This window comes from Hippopotamus amphibius, chromosome 7 (genome assembly GCF_030028045.1).
Source record: "Hippopotamus amphibius kiboko isolate mHipAmp2 chromosome 7, mHipAmp2.hap2, whole genome shotgun sequence".
Lineage (NCBI taxonomy): Eukaryota > Metazoa > Chordata > Mammalia > Artiodactyla > Hippopotamidae > Hippopotamus > Hippopotamus amphibius.
Genome location: NC_080192.1, coordinates 24,737,215 through 24,757,686, shown reverse-complemented (window position 1 = coordinate 24,757,686; position 20,472 = coordinate 24,737,215). Strand labels below are relative to the sequence as shown.

Below are 20,472 nucleotides of genomic sequence, written 5' to 3'. Positions count from 1 at the left end.
CATGTACACTGAAAGAGATAGGTCTTAGATGATAGCTTTGGTAATTAAACCACACCTTTAATCATAATCTGAAATATTTACTAACTTCAAAATTTATCCTAAGTACGAATCTTTAGTAAAAATTGATAACCAAAGAACACTTTCAACCTGATAATTACATGACAAAGTTATGTGAATAAAAATGTCTTAAGCAGTGATGCAAAACTATGATGATCATAAACCTGTACCAAAGTCAAACTGGTATCACACTTTAACCTTATTGTATATTGGTGAATGTCAAACAATACTGTGCTCATTTTATATACAGCATTAAGTAATTTCATTCTTTAGAATATGTAACCAAAATAGAAGTTGCTGGTGGATAAAAACATTTCCATGATAAAATACGTAAAAAAGAAGATCTAACAGCTGTTAGCGATCCAGGACTCCTCATCCATTGCTCCTTCTTCAGACACAAAGTTTAAGGGGTATCAGGTACTGCCTATTTTATCTCTACATGGTCCCTAGGATCTGGGTTCTACTTTCCACTTCCACATGACTACCACACCATCCCTAATTATGAATAAATTCCTAATTCATTTCCCTGCCTCTAGTCTTTCTCTCCTTCTACTTCATTGTTTATACTTTTCCTGAAGCTATGGTTATGAAACAAAAATGTGATGTCAGCCCTTGTTTAAATAGATGTCTCTGAGGTCCTTCTTTTTACACGGGATGAAGTGCAAACTCGTTGGCCTGACATCTAAGGCTTTTTACAGTGTCGATCTGTCCTATCCTTTCAAGCCCTATTCTTTAATATTATTCCATATCCACCCTTCATAACAATTATAATTTCCCCAACATACCCACATTCACACCTCTGCGTTTTACCACATGAAGTTTCCTCTGTTTAGAACACCGCCCTACTTATTGCTGACTTGACCAATTCCTACTCATCCTTCTAGAGCCAGCTTAAGCACTATCACCTCTGTAAGCCTCTGATGTGCAAAGACATTTTACTTGCTGTCTCTTTAATTGTTCCATAGCATTTTATATATACTTCTACCACAGAACTAAAGTCATCCAAAAGAGATCCTCACATACACAATAACCTGAATTTATGTCAAAGGTGACACTGCAAAGGGGAAAGCTATCCTTTGAAAGCAGTGCCAGGTCAACTGCTACACACTGGGAGAAGATATTTGCAAGACATATAACTGACAAAGGTCCTTTATACAGAATGTATAAAGAATTCCTAACAAGTCAATAAGAAAAAGGCAGAAAGGCCAACATGAAGGAGATAATACACTTGAACAGTTAATTCAAAGAAGAGGATATCTAAATGGCCAATAAACATTAGAAGGGTGTTTAACTTAGGCCATCAGGAAAATGAAAAATAAAACCACAATGACATATCACTACATACTCACCAAAAAAGTTTAAAAAAAAAATTTTTTTTTTTAAAGAAGAAACAGGGACTTCCCTGGTGGAGCAGTGGTTAAGAATCCACTTGCCAACACAGGTGACGCAGGTTCAAGCCCTGGTCCAGGAAGATCCCACATGCCACAGAGCAACTAAGCCTGTTTGCTGTTACTAGAGCCTGTGGCTCTAGAGCTCGAGAGCCACAACTATAGAGCTCACGTACCACAACTACTAAATCCCGTGCACCTAGAGACTGTGCTCTGCAATATGAGAAGCCACCGTATTGAGAAGCCCACACACTGCAACAAAGAGTAGCCCCCACTCTCCACACCCAGAGAAAGCCCACACGCAGCAACGAAGACCCAACGCAGCCAATAGATAAATTAATTAATTTTAAAAAAAAAAGAAAGAATCTGCCTGCCAATGCAAAGGACACAGGATCTATCTCTGGTCCAGGAAGATCCCACATGCTGCAGAGCAAAACTAAACCCATGCACCACAACTACTGAGCCTGAGTTCTAGAGCCTGTGAGCCACAACTACTGAGCCCACGTGCTGCAACTACTGAAGCCCGCGCACAGCAACAAAAAGTAGCCTTCCGCTCGCCACAACTAGGGGAAGCCTGTGTGCAGAAACGAAGACCCAATGCAGCCACAAAAAAAAAAAGAAAAAAAAGAAAGAAGAAGAGGAAGAAGAAGAAACAATATCAAAAAATGGCATGGAAAACAAATAGAACTCTCACATACTGGTGATGAAAGTGTAAAATGGTATAATCACTTCAGAAACTATTTTGACAATGCCTAGAAGAGCTGAACATATGTATACAACCTGATCCAACAATTCCACTCCTAGGTATTTCCTTATTACCCAACAGAAATACTTACATGTGTTAACCAAAACAGGAATGGTGATAGAAGCAATATTTCCTAATAGCCAAAAATAAAAATAACTCAAATGTCCATCAACAGAAGACTGGATAAAATACAGTATACTCACACAATTGAATATCATGCAACATAAAGAATAAATGAATTACATAACCACATGCAATGACCTAAATGAAAAACACATGGCATAACACTGAGCAAAAGAAGTTAATCACAAAAGAATACATTTTGTGTACTTCTATATATAACAGGATATTTATTGTATACTATATATATAAACTTGTATAAATACACATTTTATATATTTGTATAAAATGTATTTTAATAATTGTATACTCATAATTATATAAAGTTAAAAAGTTTAAGAATAATAAGAAAAAGAATATCAAATGCATTTTTAAAATAAATAAGAATGTGTAGTAAATGAGGATAAAGAAGTCTTTCCTGATATTAAAATACTATAAACATAATATAATCAAAACAGTGGGAAATATAGGTAAAACTAATCTTTGGCATTAGAAGGCAGGGATAATGGCTAAAGTTGAGGAAGTGAGAGTAGAAAGCGAACGAAGAAGTGGCAAGACAGGTTTTCTGGGATTTTTGGAATTTTATTTATCTAGGTACTGGTTACACAGGTATGTTAACTTTGCAAAAATTCATGGAGCCATACAATTATGGTTTATGTACTTTTCTGTATATCTAGTATATATTAATATATACATATATATCTAGTACATATTCTGTACATCTAACATATATCAGTAAAATTTACCAAAAGATAAAATACATCTTAAGTTCTATTCCAATATAACATCTTTAAACCCTTAAGAAGGGAAAATGACAAAATCCAGAAAGTAATGTAATAAACTTTAGCTATTCAATGATTAAATATAGAAATTAATGTAACATGTTTATACCAAGAAAATCAAACAACCAGATCTGATGGTATAGGTATAGGAGAATTTAAAACTTACTAATGAAGCTCTCCGAGACCTTCGGCTCATTGGTTGATCAAATGGTGGACTGCTTATCTGCAACTTTTCAAGATATCCATCAGGTATTCTGATATCTGCAGGCAGTGATAACCGCTTATTTAAATCCTTTAAAAAAGCAGGAAAAAAAGATATTTGTAGGTAACCACAAACAGAAAAGACAAGGGCATTTGACTTTTGAATTCATGGGTGCTACTATATTATTTCTTAGTGATCAGTAACTTGTTTTATTGCCATTGCAAAGTTACCAACACTGATTATATATAATATACTGAATGCAAATGTATTTATTTACTGTAAGCAAAAGTATACAGTATAGTTTAACAGAAATGGTATTCTACAACTCAGTTACTTCTGAGGCCCTTCACTGATAAATTCAACATGGAATTAATTTTGACATTATTACCATATAGTATAACAGGCAAAGTCTATCACAAAATGGGATTGGTTTAAATAACTAACCAAGTAGATATCGTATGATTTTGCATGCAACACAGTAAGACAATTAAAATATTTTATTACTGCTACACCAACGGAAAGAAGTAAGTAAAAGGCATTTCTATTTAATTATGTGAACTGGGAGAAACATAAAAAGAGATCTTGCCTGTATTATCACACCAAGAAACATAAATCCTATAAAAATAAATCGCCACTAGTCACAATAGTAACCAAAGCATGAAACAAAACTGAGATTATAGGAATTGTACACATATTTACTGAGAGATATATGGCTTAAGTATAGAAATATATCATGTTCTCAAATGATGAGAAATAATAAAATAATAATTCTCCCATATTAGTTTTATATTTTATATAACGCTAAACAAATCACAGTAAGATTATTCTTGGAACAAAACATTTAAAATTTATCTAGAAGAATAAACAGAAAGCAATATCCAAAAACATTCTAAAATAAGTAAAAGTATACATGTGGGTACAAGGATAAGAAAGAAGTCTTTCCAGATACTAAATTATACAATAAAAAAAAATATAAAGGATGGAAGATGCCTTAGAGGACTGGGGCAGGGAGGGTGGGGGGACTCGAGGGGGGGGCGTCAAGGAAGGGAGGGAATATGGGGATATGTGTATAAAAACAGTTGATTGAACCTGGTGTACACCCCCCCAAAAAAAAAACTAATAAAAAAAAAAAAATATATAACCAAGAGTGTGTCATCTTTGGGGAAAAAAATATATAGCTCAATGGAATAAAGAGAAAGTCCAGATATAGATCCTAATATTAAACTTTTAAACATATGATAAGAAAATCACATATATGGTGAAGAAAAATATTATTTTTCTTACTATTGTGATATAATTTATACAATGATATGAATAGATATCAAGTTGCTTTCAATAGTTGAAAGTGCTAATTTTACCATTTAGAAACTGATATTGCTTTCCATAACTGATTCAGAAGCAATCTTTGATGAGAGAAAATGCAATTAACCAACAGGATAAATACCCTAATCATCATCAACTCAACAGCTCTGAAAAAAATAACAATATTATTTCAAAACGTTCATTTTTTGGGAGAAAATTATTTTAATCTACAGTATACATGAAACTAATAATATTCATAATCAACTTCTGTTCTCAAGGTTATACATAGCATTGACAAAGAAAAGGAAATGAGCTCTTCATTCTTTTACATGGAGAAATAACGTATATGTGCTATAGAGATTAGCAGGTATAATAAACCATAAAGGAAATGATATCCATATTTATAATATAAAGCAAGAAAAAAAACCCTGGTGCTTATTTTATGTATACCTTTTGAATCTGAAATAAAATATTTATAAAATGTGAAGTACCAGATGAATCTCAAAAATATAATTAAAGGGACTTCCTAGGCGGCGCAGTGGGTAAGAATCTGCCTGCCAATGCAGGGGACTCGAGTTCAATCCCTGCCCCAGGAAGATACCACATGCTGCGGAGCAACTAAGCCCGTGCGCCACAGCTACTGAGCCTGCGCTCTAGAGCCCGTGAGCCACAACTATTGAGCCCATGTGCTGCAACTACTGAAGCCCACACGCCTAGAGTCCGTGCTCTGCAACAGGAGAGGTCGCAGCAATGAGAAGTCCGCACACCACAAGGAAGAGTAGCCCCCACTCGCCGCAACCAGAGAAAGCCCGTGTGCAGCAATGAAGATCCAACACAGCCAATAAAAAAAATTAATTAATTAATTAATTAAAATACATATATATATATATATAATTAAAATTTCTAAAAAGAAGACTTTCCTAATGGGTTAACCTGGATTTCTGAAACTTTTGAAAATTCACATTTCCCTTATTTATAGAGACCCTACACAGTATTTTGCAGAATGTTTAAGTATGATTAATGTATACTTGCCTTGGGATAGTAGATAATTAGAAAAAAAAATTCACAGACTAGTTTTTACTAATGCAAAGAAACAACTTTCTTACAGGTGTCATTGCCCTCATGAAAACTTTCAAAAAGGCATTTATTCTGTTTGATAAATATATGCATATTTATACATATATATCTACTGATACACACAAACACAGGCATATTTATATTTTTTAAATGGTACCTCCACTGAGATCCGTCTATGAATACGATTTCTAAGACAAACACCCGTAGGTGACTGGACTTCATCAGATGATGTCCCAGAAGCCTGGTCACTCTCACCATCTGATCCCATTTTTAGATTTTCATGAACAATATCTGTATCAGAAAATGAAACATTATTTATCTTAGAAGAGATGTATTAAATTCTACTATATCACAATTTATTATCACCACAGGTAAGATATAGTCAGCCAACATGTAAAAATCACAGCATAAAAAGTCCCTTACTTTCTGGGTACCATAGGTGCAGTAATAAATCCTTTTATGCTCTCTGATTATGACATGATTTTTAAAAATTAACATTCAAGTTATTACCAAGAGTTGAATGATAAAATTATAGATCAAAAATAACACCTGAGAATTACTTAGTCCATTCTCTTATTTTCCAGATCTGGAAACTGAGACCTTGAAAGCTTTAATGACTTTCAAAGGTCACAGAGCTCAAAGGCAGAGCTAAAATAGAAATCTGGTCTTTTATTTAGTATAGTATTCTTTCCATTAGATAATGTGCCATTAGGTCTACAGGCAAATGAACTGGTTCTTTGAATACTCTTTTTAAAAACTGTTTTACAGCTGCTAATGCAGCTCCCCACTCCTCAGTGTTAAAAAACAACAGCAATTCAAAAAGTACTCACTGAGCATCTACATTGTATCATAACTACAAAACAAGTACCACAAAATTTGCTGGGGGCAAAAACATACATATTTCACCTAGGATACAGGTGGATTATGACATTTTAAAAATAGGGATAAAGTTAAATGGAAATAGAGGGGAGGGAGATTAATTCCATTTGGAAATATTAAAAACAAACTTGTGTACTAGTGTATCTGCTCATAAATGTGCATCAGTCAATTATCCTCTAACTCATCTAAGCAAGAGGAGCCCACCAAAAACAAATGCTAGATCTTCAAATACATCTCTTGCCACCAGTCCTCTTCACAGAATCATTCACTGTCCAAAAAGCATCATGTTGTTTCATGCTACAGCACTCTAGCAAGTTCTTAAGAGATGTATTTCTTCATTTTATCAATTTGGTGAACTCATTCTTCAAAATTATGTGGATATGTCATCAGCACTCAGTGAAGTATTTTCTACTCTCAGACACAGATGACTACTATGCCCACACCTAGCACACCTACTGCACTGAAGAGCATTTTCCAAGTTACGAGATCCTTGGTGGCATAATTTGGCTTATTCACTTTTCTCTTCCTAGAACTGAACAAAGTTCGTGGTACTTAGAAGGTGGCTCAACAAATATTCAGCTGAATTAAATATTAACCAAAAAAAAAAAAATCAAAGAATGGACTAGACAACTGGACCTTTTCTTTCAAATGAAATATTATATGAAATGCCAAAATGTAAAATAAATATATTATTTCATAACTATAAATTTGAGCCTTTAGTTAATATTTACTTATAAAAATATGAGAACTGTTTAACAAAAAAATTCAACTCCAGGGTCTCATCAAATCAGTCTTAGAATTTATACATTTCTGTATTTTTGTCTTGGTAACACATTATTGAGAAAATTCTTATTCACACTGATAAGAAGTTGCAAATAGTAATAATGGTTTTTAATAGACCAATATGTAATTTAAGAATATACTTCAATGACAAAGAGATTTCTGGAGAAATTTTATACTGAGATATGAACAAAAAATAAACTTTGCAGTGAAAGTCAATGTGTTGGGTGATTCATTCCTTTATCTGATGGTATTTTAAGCCATCTAAGGCCAAGCATTATTTTCTGCCACATTTTTAATATGTTAAAGATAATTTAACCATGCCTTCCATTTCCCGCAAAATCTAAAAACCTTCCTTCCTCAAGGGAATGTTGAATAAAATATACTTTAAAATATATAGCTGTTTGCATGAATGTATGCTTAATACCCAGAAAGCAAAGACAAAGAGAGAACTGAAAGTCCAAAGTTGTTATGCAAAAACTGTCACTTTCTTGGGAGGGGCTTATCTTGGTAAGAATGTGCTTGATTTAGCAGCCAAACTGAGATAAAAGATGAAGCCTTGGGTATCCCACCTGCAAATGAAAGCTTCCTACAGAAAGGCAGGAGACTCTCAAAGAGCTACATCTTTAGAAAAAGGCAGACTTAGAAAAGAAATCTGCTCTCCTGCATGAGGACTACAAAGGAGCATCTCAGACAATGAATAAATACTTGAGTAGCATTTGACTCAACCAAGAAACAACTCCTGGTCATTAACGAGCAAGTATAGTTCCGACATGAACACCAGTTGGTATTTTCATTTCCGTCAATAAGACAGAAGTGAAACAATGAAGGCTTTTGTCAAGACTTCATTCATTTGTCACTGGTATGAGCAACTTCTCTTCCTAATCAGGTAATAGTTTTTGAGTAATAGAAGAATATTTACTTCTTCAAAGACTCAAGTTTTTGTGTAACTCACAATGTAACAGCTATAGACAAACATAACACACTTTTAAATTTAATCTGCATTACTATGTTTTTCAACATCACTTTCTTAAGTTTAGACCAAGGATCAGCATATGTGATCTGTTTTTGTATGGCCCTGAGCTAAAAATGGTTTTGGCATCTTTAGACTTGTTTTAAAAAGATTATGCAACAGACCATATATGGCCCACAAAACCTGAAAATTTTTTACTGCCTGGGTCTTTACAGAAAAAGTTTGCCAAGACAAGAGAACAATAAATTAAGCCCTGATGTGAAGTGTTTTCTAATTTCTATGGGGTAAATACTCCCTTCGCAGCCAACCTCAAGCTACCAACACACATCACTGAACACGTAGTTGGGAAATGTGCACAGCATGACATAGGATTTTGACTATACAGATAAAATAGAAATAGATAACCCCCAAAGCATAGGCAACAGTAAAGTGTAGTAAAATAACTAGGAAATAATGACTTTTGAGTATTCATTACCTTTGTTTTTAATTTAGTTTACTTAATTGTAAGTTTATATAATTTAAATTTCAATAACGGCTATGTTTAACAATCAGCTTGCAAAATTTCTGAAAATTTAACAATCATCTCTCATGAACCAGTGTGAGCCATAGACAACCCCCCCTTGCAGATAAGCTCATCCTCCTAAAATTAAAAAAACACCTGAGAAAATAATCTACCATGACTAGAGTAAGCAGATAAAGCAAGAAGCAGAATAAAATCCTCAGAAAGTTCAGTAAATATAATTATGTCCTAAGACTTTAAAATTATACCTAAAATTATTTAAAAAACAAAACATGATAAGTAAATAAACCATCAAAATAGACCAGAGAAATAAACAGAAACACGCAGATATATATTTTTCCTAGATATTTAAAATGACACTGTGACATAAGAATAACAACTGAGGTAATAATCACATATACTCATTATTACACTAAACTATCAAATGGTGATAATCTGGAGTTACTAAGTATGACCCTATATAAGCACCATCTTAAACTGCTATTCATCTTGAAATCCTGCATCCACTTCTTAAGGGCTTTGTTTTCTTCCTGTTCAATAGGTTTTCAAATATTACTTCTCTGTAGTGTCAGCACTACTACCTTTCTAGAATGTTCCACCTTTTTGCTCTCTCTCTCTTATTCTCAACTTGATTTTTACCTTACAAGAAAAACTAGATAATAAAGGCTTGCTAACTTGCATACAACTAAAACCTAGCTACACACATAACATACAGTTGGAAAAATTTTTAAAAAACACACAAATTACCTAATCTGCTTCCATTTCTGGGCATTGCCATGAAGGAGCCAAGGCTTCCTCCAATAACGCTATGTGGTCTCCGCAATGGAGGCTTCTTGAAGGACCCTGTGTACTGATGGAGGAAGGAATGCATACTGTGAGAGGTTGGAGGCCTGCCATTCTTCACGATAGGCTCTGTGGTTCACAGTATCCAAAAATCATTTCATTAACAGCCCAAGATCCAGGATCACATGAGAAGGATTGAGAAAGCAAAAGAGAAAACAAAACAAAAGATTATGATAGAGATCATTACATTTAACCTCATTTCTTTGGTTATGTATATAAAGTACTAGAATTTCTATGAAAAATTTCTATGAAAAAAATTCATAAAATACTTCACTATTTCGCACTGATCTAATAATTATCTATTTTTAGTATGGTCAAAATTGGTTAGCAATCACAAAACTACCAACATAGCCCACAGATTTTTGATCTATTTTAATACATCAAGGCTGTTTTCATAATTCTCCTACATTTACTGACTGCCTCATATACGCCTTATGACTAGGCATGCTGTAGAATATAAAAGACATGGTCCTGGCCTGAAGTAACTTATATCCCTATTTGCTAGACATTCAAAAATTATGTCAAGTTAGTAAATAAAACAGAAGTACTTAACTACAGATCAATATAGAGGTTCTGAAATTTATTAACCCAAATTTGGGACTTTTTAATATAGAGTTTTTTTAAAACTCAGACCTATAACCAAGCAGAAACATTACAAAAGTACAATACTTAAAAATTATTTAATTTTAAATGAGGGAAATCCAGTTTTATAATGTTTACAGGGAATCTCATGATTCCTTTCTACCTCCAAAGGAGAGTTTTGATAAACATTAAGGACATGAAGTCTTCTGTGACACACAATTAGTCTTTTGTATTAGAATTACATTTTTACTGGCAGTAGTCAGGAATTTTAAAGGGAAGTGGGCTTCTCTGAGTATCTTCTCTAACACACAGCCAGCTCTTCTTCTGTAGCTAATAATCAGGAGTAAGAATTATCTCCTGATCAGTAGATTCCTCTACATGTAAAGGTTTATCAGACACTGAGAACAACTGGCAGGAGTGGGTGGCTCAGATCCACAGACCAAGACCAAGGCATGGGTTTAGGAAAAATGAGCCAAGAAGGCCAGTTGGCTGTGCCTCTACTAATAATGGCTGCCTAAAAAGAGGAGAGAGATGGAGGATGGGGCAAACAGCCTTCAAGGATCACACAAGGCCTAAGTCATCTGGGTAGAACACCAGACTGGAGGTAGGGGAAGTGCATAACTAGTAATGCAGAGCATTGGACCATGCCCCATGCCTGTATATTCCTTGGCAGTAGCTAGCTGATCAAATATTTGGGGATCTAAATTTAAGCCTAGCAAAACAAACAATGATTTAATAATGAATCGGTAGAGGGTATCTGACATAAATGCACAAATTAGTTACAAACAGGGATACAAGCTAGAACTATAAGAAACATTTTCTCTTTCTAGGTTATAATATTTCATACCTGGAATCATAATATATAAATATTCTGCCTAGAGACATTTGTTTTAGTTGCTCTGTAAAGTCATCCTGGGAAACATAGCTTTATAGTACTGGGGAATACTGCAAAACAAAACAAAACACAGGACTTCCTAGGTGGCACAGTGGTAAAGAACCCACCTGCCAATGCAGGAGACACGGGTTCGAGCCCTGCTCTGGGAAGATTCCACATGCCACGGAGCAACTAAGCCCGTGCGCCACAACTATTGAGCCTGTGCTCTAGAGCCCGTGAGCCACAACTATTGAGCCCATGTGCCACAACTATTGAAGCCTACGTGCCTAGGGCCTGTGCTCCATAACAACAGAAGCCACTACAATGAGGAGCCTGTGCACCACAATGAAGAGTAGCCCCCGCTCGCAGCAACTGGAGAAAGCCCGTGTGCAGCAACAAAGACCCAATGCAGCCAATAAATAAATTAAATAAATAAATAAATTTATAAAAAAAAAAGAGTAGTACTGTATCACAGATAACATGGTGGGTAAGGAACTGGGCTTGGAGTCTAGCAGAATTAGGTTCAAAAAAAAAAAAACACAAAGATCATAAATACATTCAATTATTCAGGGGATACTTATTGTGTATTTACCATTTGACAAGCACTCTTCCAGGCCCTGGGCATGAAGAGGTAAACAAAATAAACAAGGTACTACTCTTTGAAACTATAAAATCTATTGAAGGGGAAAACAGATAAGAAACTAATGAATAAGAAATATATCAGACAGTGATATTTAATATGCGAAAGATTAAAATAGAGAGATGTAACAGAAAATAAATCAGCAGTTATTTTACATTGGATATTGAAAACAGTTCTCTCTGTAGAGGTATGTTTAATAGAGATATAAATGCAAGAAAGAGCCAGCCATAGGAAGATGGGTGGGTTTGAAGATATTCCAAAGGGAAAAGCTACTGCAGAAGTCAACATGTGGCAAAGAGTTTGAATGTTAGAGCAATGGTCCTCAAACTTTAGCATGTTTAACACCTTCAAAGAGTTGTTAAAACACATGATTTCTGGGCCCCACCCCCAGACTTCCTGATTCAGTAAGTTTGGCATGCAAGCCAAAGATGTGCATCTGTAAACAATTCCCAGGTGATGCTGATGTTACTGGTCCAGGGATCACACTTTGAGAAACACTGCATCAGAGAAACAGAAAGAGAGCAAGTGTAGCTACAGTAATAACTGTGGGGGGAACAGTGTTATTAAGAAAGATCAGAGAGATAAGCAGATTTGTATGTCACCATAAACATCCAAATTTCACTCTGAGATTGGAAGCACTTATGGGAGCTCTGAAGCAGGAGATCTGATTCATGTTTTAAAAATATCACTCTGAGGGGTCAGGGATAGTGGGAGGTAAGGGGGCAGGGATGACTATAAAGCAGTAGCATGCAAGGGGTCCCTTTGCGGCACCTGAATAGCTCTTTATCCTGACTGTACTGGCAGTTACATGAATCCACACATGTGATAAAATGACACAGAACTATATATCTCATACTTTATCCCAATGTTAATTTCCTGGGTTTGATAATGTTCTATAGTTACAGAAGGTGTAACCAAAGGGGTGGGGGGTGGTACTGAGAGAAGGTACAAGCGACCTCTCTGTACTACCTTTGCAACTTCTGCTGAAACTGTTAATTCTTAAAAATTAAAAAGAAAAAAATTTAAACATCACTCCGGTTGCTGCTGGCGAACAGACGATATGAAAACAACCGCAGGGAAACAGAAGCAGGAAACTTATTTTATAGTACTTGAAGCAACAAATGATGGTGGCCTGGACTAGGATGGAGAGAAGCAGGTAGATTTAGGATATAATACACAAAGGCAGAACCACAGGGCCAGCAGACATGGCTGCAAAATTACTTTCATACATACTCACCGCCCCCAACCCAAGCTTTTAGTGATAATCTACATTAAAAAAATTTATCCAAAGAAAAATTTTAAATCTCCAGCAGAGCAACTGTTAAAAATATATGAAATATGTGAAAGGACAACAATTGGAATCATGCATCAAGTATACAAATGACTATCATTAACAGTGAGTTTTAAAAAGTTATTTATGTAGTAAATATACAGGAAACGACAATGGTGGGGGGGGAGAAAGGGTGAACACAAAGGTAAAAGACAGAAAAGAATCAAGGATAATTCCTGGATTTTTAGCTTTAAGTGGTTTTAGGTTAAGCGAGGGAAGTTGGAGTAGAAGCTGCTGATTTGGGGGGGAAAGGGCATCAAGAATTGTGGTTTGGTCATCTGTATTAAGTTTAAGGTTCTTATTAGACATCTATGTGAAGAAGCCAAGTAAGCATTTGGATATGAACCTAAAGGTCCAGACAAAAATCCTGACTGGAGAGACAAATTTAGGTGTAGTCAGCATATACATAGTGGCTGAGGTCATAGGACTAGATGAGGTCAAATGTTCAAACATTTTGAAATGATGACAGCAATTAACTGGACAGTTCAGTAAGATAATAACATTTTGTATTTTAAAAAGTAGTGGAAACCACAGGACTTCCCTGGTGGTCCAGTGGTTAAGAATCTGCCTTCCAACGCAGGGGACAAGGGTTCAATCCCTGGTCAGGGAACTAAGATCCCACATGCTGTGGGGCAACTAAGCCCATGAGCTGCAACTACTGAGCCTACATGCCACAACTAGAGAGCCCACGCAATCTGGACTCCATGTGCCGCAATCAAAGAGAAGCCCAGGAACCACAACAAAGAGCCCATGCTACAATGAAAGATCCCATGGGCCACAACTAAGACCCAATGCAGCCATAAATAAATAAACAAATAAATAAATAAAAATTTTTTTTAAGTAGTGGAAACCTTTAAGGCATTATGCTAAATAAAATAAATCAGACACAAAAGGACAGACAGACTAGAATAATGGTTACCAGGGGCTGAGGGAGGAGGAGAATGGGGAATTACTGTTTAATGAGTTCAGAGTTTCAGTTTGGGAAGATGAAAAAGTTCTGGATATGACTGGCTGTGCAACAATGTGGATGTATGAAATGCCACTAAAACTGTATGCTTAAAAATGGTTAAAACAGTAAATTACAGTTATATATATTTTATCACAATATTTTTTAAAAAGTAATGGAAATCTATATGAAAAATTTCACTAGATCTTTCTCATTCTATAAAGTAATTAGTTTCAAGAAAGGATTTCCAATGATTTTTGAATATCATAACATGGCAAACATTAGATTCCACTAAGAAATATATTTGACCTCTTATTTATTTGGATCTTCTGGTTATGTGAACTACTACAATCAGGAAAATGCAATTTCTTAACCAATACCTCGTAGCCTTACTCATTCCCTGGTTCCTAATCCTGCTCTTGTAAACTCTTATTATTAACCTGATCCTATTCCAGATCCTACATACAACCAATGAAGTCTGTGCCTTCAGCCTCATCCTCTCATGGACCTTGTGCTATTTGTAGGAGTTATTACAGCACTACTTACAACACCCTATGTCACCCGCTATTGTGAAAAACTGTCACTGCTACCATGTATCAGATCACCAGGAGAAAGGGAGAAACCTGGAAATAAGATAAGGTCCCACAATATCCATAAAACTAGTCTTATTAACTCTGAACAACATGATAAACTGTCCCAGTGCACAGACTGAGGAATAAGGACAAGAAGTCGAATATCTGGGAAACCAGACCATTTCAATCTTTGCCTTTTGGGTTACTGCAGATCTTAAATAATCATCAGAAGTAACATTCTGTTAGATTTGTTTTAATAAATATTTCCTAGGAACATGAAAATGCAGTTCATTTTCTCAGCTGAAGAATTTCAGTTGTGTCAAAAAGCAGTATCTTTTTGTTACTGCTGCACCTGGAAGCCTCAAAGAGTTTATGTATAATAAAATATTACTTTTGCCTTTCCATAAATACAACTGTGATCTATTCTTTTCCTCATAATTAAATTATCACCTGTCTTCCTCATCAAATCAATAATTTCAATACACTTCTCATTACAGAGTAAGGCTAACTAAAGAGAAGATCATGATATATCATAACTTTACATCTAAAATTTTATTAAGACTTTTAGCAAGCAAATTAAGAACCTATGAGAGGGGACGGAGTCAAGATGACATGGGAAGACGCGGAGATGGTGTCTCCCCACAAACAGATCAGTTGCCGGAGGCCGGCAGGGGACCTGAGGCCCAAGCAGACCGCAGGAACCCTGGAGCAACTGGGTAGGACCTGGGGGAAGTCGGGGGGGCAGGGAAGGGAAAGTTGGAGGGGACCGGGCCCCTGGGGGGTGGCTGGGTGAGGGGGGAGGTTCCCACCTGGAGGGACCGTTGGGAGCTGGGGAGATCGGGAAACTGCAACTGGGTTTCTTCCGCACAGGAGGCCTGCTGAGCTCCCCAGCCTGGGGGCCTGCTGGGCTCCCCAGCAGGGTCCTCCACTCTCCAAGGCCCCCTCCAGGCTGCCTGGGTCCTGGGGGTGTGGGGAGGAGGGAGGAGGGGCGAGGAGATGGAGAGGCGGACAGGTGGGAGTGGGGGCTTTGAGACTGGGGGACAGGGAGGCAAGAGGGCGTTTCGCCTGCCCTCTTGGCCAGGGAGGCCGACTGGGCTCCTGGGCCTGGTCCTTCACTCTCCAGGCCCCCCTCCTGCACAAGGGTCCTGGGGGCCTGGGGGGGAGGGAGAGAAGCAGACAGTGGGGGTGGGAAGGGATCTCTCCAGATCAGAAGAACAGGGGAGGTGCCACAGGGTATTTCTTCTGGGTAGGTCCTCCACCTTCCAAGGCTCCTCCTGGTCCTAGAAGTACAGGAGGGAAGCAGTGGGGGGAAAAGAAGAGAGGCGGAAGAGGGGAGGGACCCTCTGGAATCAGAGGATTGGGGGAGGAGCAGAAGGCATTTCCACTGCCCACTGGCCCAGGAAGCCTGCTGGGCTCCCGGGCCTGGTCTCCAACTCTCCAGGGTCACCTCCCAGAAGCGCTGGTCCAGGGCACGTTGGAGCGTGGCAGGGGAAGACGAAGAGAGGCAGACTGGTGGTGGGACATTCCAGGAGCAGAGGACCAGGGGAGGTGCGGAGGACCCTTCCTCTGCCCACTTGGGCCCAGTGGGCCTGCTGGGCTCCCGAGTATGGTCCCCCGGTCTCTCCGGCTGAGTGGGTCAAACAGGCATGGGAGTGAGAGAGGAGAGAAGAGGCAGAGAAGCAGACAGTGGTGTGGGGCGGGGAACCTTGCATGACCGGAGGATGGGGGGGGGGGGGGGTGGCGTGTGACGACACTGTGGGAAATCTCCCTACCCACGTGGCACTGGGAGGCCTGTTGTGCCCCCAGGCCTGGTCTTCGGTCCTCCAGGGGCCCCTCTAGGTCTCACTGGTCCTAGGGGTGTAGGAGGAAAGGAGGGGAGAAGAGGAGAGGCAGGCAGAGGAGGGGGCCTTCTGGGACTGGAGGATCAAGGGAGGTGGGGAAGGTACTTCCCCTGCCCACTAGCTCTAGGAAGCCTGCTAGGCTCATGGACCTGGTCTTTCACACTCCAGAGCCCCCTCCAGCTGCTTGGGACCTAGGAGAGTGGGGGGCAGGGGAGAGCAAGAGAGGCAAACAGGGACCCTACCAGACTGGGAGATCTGGGTAAGTGCTGCAGGTGTTACCCTAGCCCAGTTGGCCCTGGGAAGCCTGTTGGGCGTCAGAGTCTGGTCTCCTGCCTTCCAGTGCCCCCTGCAGCTATAAGGGTCCTAGGGGAATAGGAAGGAGGGGATGAGGAAGAAGAGAACCCAAGGGGGAGGGACCCTCCGAGATTGGAGGACTAGAGGAGGTCCCTAGCATTTCTCCCACCAACTCGGGCACAGGGAGCCCACTGGGTACCTTGACCTGGTCTTTTGCCCCCAGGACCAGAGGCATTCCTAGGCCCCTCTGCCTCATTGGGCCTAAGCCCCATTCCCCACCACCCCCAGGGCCTTTTCTAAGCGTAGGCCCTGCCATTGCCTAACTTCCCCAACCCCTGCTCTTCTCTAAGCCCCACCCCCACAGCCAAGGCCTTTTCTGGCTTCTTTCTTTCTTTTTTTTTCCTTCCCACCTCCTCACTTAGGCTATTGCAGTTGTTTTACCTTCCAATTGTTGCTCCATCTTCTTTTTTTTTTTTTTTTTTTTAATTTTTTCTAACACATCTGTTAGTTTCCTATTATCGTATTTTTTTTATCTTGCTATTGTTCTGCTGTTCTCCTACTTCTTTTTTTTTTTTTAATTTTTTTTGTCTTCCTGCTCCACACAGCTTGTGGGATTTTGATTCACAAGCACAGGGTCAGGCCTGAGCTCCTGAGGTGGGAGCTCTGAGTCCAAAACATTGGACTAACAGGGAAACCCAGTTCCCAGGGAATATTCTTCAGAGTGAAGTCTCCCAGAGATTCTCACCTCAACACAAAGACCCAGCTATACTCAACAGCCTCCAAACTCCAGTGCTTGAAACCTCAGGCCAAACACCCAGTGGGACAAGAACACAATCCTGCCCATCCAAAGTGAGGGGAAAATGAGACAACAAAAAAATATGTCACAGATGAAGGAACAAGGTAAAAATACACAAGACCAAATAAATGAAGAGAAAATAGGAAAACTGCCTGAAAAAGAATTCAGAGTAATGATAGTAAAGATGATCCAAAATCTCAGTAACAAAACAGAGAAAATACAAGAAACAGTTAATAAGGACTCAGAAGAACTAAAGAGCAAACAAACAGTAACAACAAAATAACCAAAATTAAAAATACTCTAGATGCTATAAACAGCAGAATAACTGAGGCAGAAGAACGAATAAGTGAGCTGGAAGATAGAATGGGGGAAATAACTGCCACAGAGCAGGAAAAAGAAAAAAATAAAAAGAATGGAAGACAGTCTCAGAGACCTTGGTGACAACATTAAGCACACCAACATTCGAATCATAGGCATCCCAGAAAAAGAAAAAAAGAAAGGGTCTGAGAAAATATTTCAAGAGGTTATAGTGGAAAACTTCCCCAACATGGGGAAAGGAAATAATTAATCAAGTCCAAAAAGCCCAGAGTCCCATACAGAATAAACCCAAGGAGGAATACACCAAGGCACATATTAATCAAACTAATGAAAATTAAACACAAAGAAAAAATATTAAAAGCAGCAACAGAAAAGCAATAAATAACATATAAAGGAAAACCCGTAAGGATAACAGCTGATCTTTCTGCAGAAACTCTGTAGGCCAGAAGGGAGTGGCAGGATATACTGAAAGTACTGAGAGAGAAAAACCTGCAGCCAAGAATACTCTACCCAGCAAGAATCTCATTCAGATTCGACAGAGAAATCAAAAGCTTTCCAGACAAGCAAAAGTTAAGAGAATTCAGCACCACCAAACCAGCCTTACAACAATTGCTAAAGGAACTTTTCTAAGCAGGAAATACAAGAGAAGGGAAAGACCTAAAAAACAAACCCAAAACAATTAAGAAAATGGTAACAGGAACACACATGTCAATAATCACCTTAAATGTAAATGGATTAAATGCTCCAATCAAAAGACACAGACTGGTGGAATGGATACAAAAACAAGACCCTTACATATGCTGTCTACAAGAAACCCACTTCAGACCAAAGGACACATACAGACTGAAAGGAAAGGGATGGAAAAAGATATTCCATGCAAATGGAAGTCAAAAAAAGCTGGAGTAGCAATACTCATATCAGACAAATTAGACTTTAAAGACTATTACAAGAGAGAAGGAAGGACACTACATAATGATCAAGAGATCCATCCAAGAAGAACGTATAACAATTGTAAATATCTATGCACCCAATATAGGAGCACCTCAATACATAAGGCAAATGCTAACAGCTATAAAAGGGGACATCGACAGTAACACAATAATAGTGGGAGACTTGAACACACCACTTACATCAATGGACAGATCATCCAAACAGAAAATAAATAAGGACACACAAGCTTTAAATGACACATCAGACCATTTCAACTTAATTGCTATTTAAAGGACATTCCATCCAAAAACTATAGAATACACTTTCTTCTCAAGTGCACACGGAACATTCTCCAGGATAGATCACATCTTGGGTCACAAATCAAGCCTCGGAAAATTCAAAAAAATCGAAATCATATCAAGCATCTTCTCTGACCACAACGCCATGAGACTAGATATCAATTACAGGAAAAAAAACTGTAAAAAATACAAACACATGGAGACTAAACAATATGCTATTAAACAACCAAGAAATCACTAAAGAAATCAAAGAGGAAATCAAAAAATATCTAAAAACAAATGACAATGAAAACACAACAACCCAAAACCTGTGGGATGCAGCAAAAGCAGTTCTAAGAGGGAAGTTTACAGAAATACAGTCCTACCTCAAGAAACAAGAAAAATATTGAATAAACAACCTAACCTTACACTTAAACAATTAGAGAAAGAAGAACAAAGAAACCCCAAAGTGAGCAGAAGGAAAGAAATCATAAAGATCAGAGCAGAAATAAATGAAAAAGAAAGGAAGGAAAGAACAGCAAAGATCAATGAAACTAAAAGCTGGTTCTTCAGTGACAAGAACAAGGATGCAGATACAGAGAATGGACTGGAGAACTCGAGGTATGGGAGGGGGCGGGGGGTGAAGGGGAAACTGAGATGAAGCGAGAGAGTAGCACAGACATATATATACTACCAACTGTAAAATAGATAGTCAGTGGGAAGTTGTTGTATAACAAAGGGAATCCAACTCGAGGATGGAATATGCCTTAGAGCACTGGGGTGGGGAGGGTGGGGGGGACTCGAGGAGGGGGGAGTCAAGGAAGGGAGGGAATACAGGGATATGTGTATAAAAACAGATGATTGAACTTGGTGTACCCCCAAAAAAATAATAATTAAAAAAAAAAAAAAAAAGCTGGTTCTTTGAGAAGATAAACAAAACTGATAAACCATCAGCCAGACTCATCAGGGAAAAAAGGGAGAAGATGCAAATCAACAGAATTAGAAATGAAAAAGGAGAAGTAACAACGGACACCTCAGAAATACAAAACATCATGAGAGACTACTACAAGCAACTATACGCCAATAAATTGGATAACCTGGAAGAAGTGGATAAATTCTTAGAAAAGTACAATCCTCCAAGACTGAACCAGGAAGAAACAGAAAATATGAACAGACCAATCACAAGTACGGAAATTGAGACTGTGATTAAAAATCTCCCAACAAACAAAAGCCCAGGGCCAGATGGCTTCACAGGCGAATTCTATCAAACATTTAGAGAAGAGCTAACACCCACCCTTCTCAAACTCTTCCAAAATATAGCAGAAGGAGGAACACTCCAAAACTCATTCTACGAGACTACCATCACCCTGATACCAAAACCAGGTAAAGATGTCACACAAAAA

General features: G+C 38.2%; 1 protein-coding gene across 4 annotated transcripts in view; it reads right to left on the bottom strand.

Moving 5' to 3' along the window:
* Positions 1 to 20,472, bottom strand: part of CDK17 (cyclin dependent kinase 17) — a 115,856-nt gene that overhangs the window by 36,380 nt on the left and 59,004 nt on the right. For 2 of the 4 annotated variants that reach the window (XM_057740467.1, XM_057740468.1), the window contains exons 3-6: positions 9,573 to 9,737; positions 5,831 to 5,964; positions 3,259 to 3,384; positions 2,282 to 2,323 (exon numbers count right to left, since the gene is read on the bottom strand). In XM_057740467.1, coding sequence (XP_057596450.1) covers positions 2,282 to 2,323; positions 3,259 to 3,384; positions 5,831 to 5,964; positions 9,573 to 9,737 — 467 coding nt within the window. The remainder of the gene's footprint in view (positions 1 to 2,281; positions 2,324 to 3,258; positions 3,385 to 5,830; positions 5,965 to 9,572; positions 9,738 to 20,472) is intronic. The other 2 variants (XM_057740471.1, XM_057740469.1) reach the window with 2 other exon arrangements.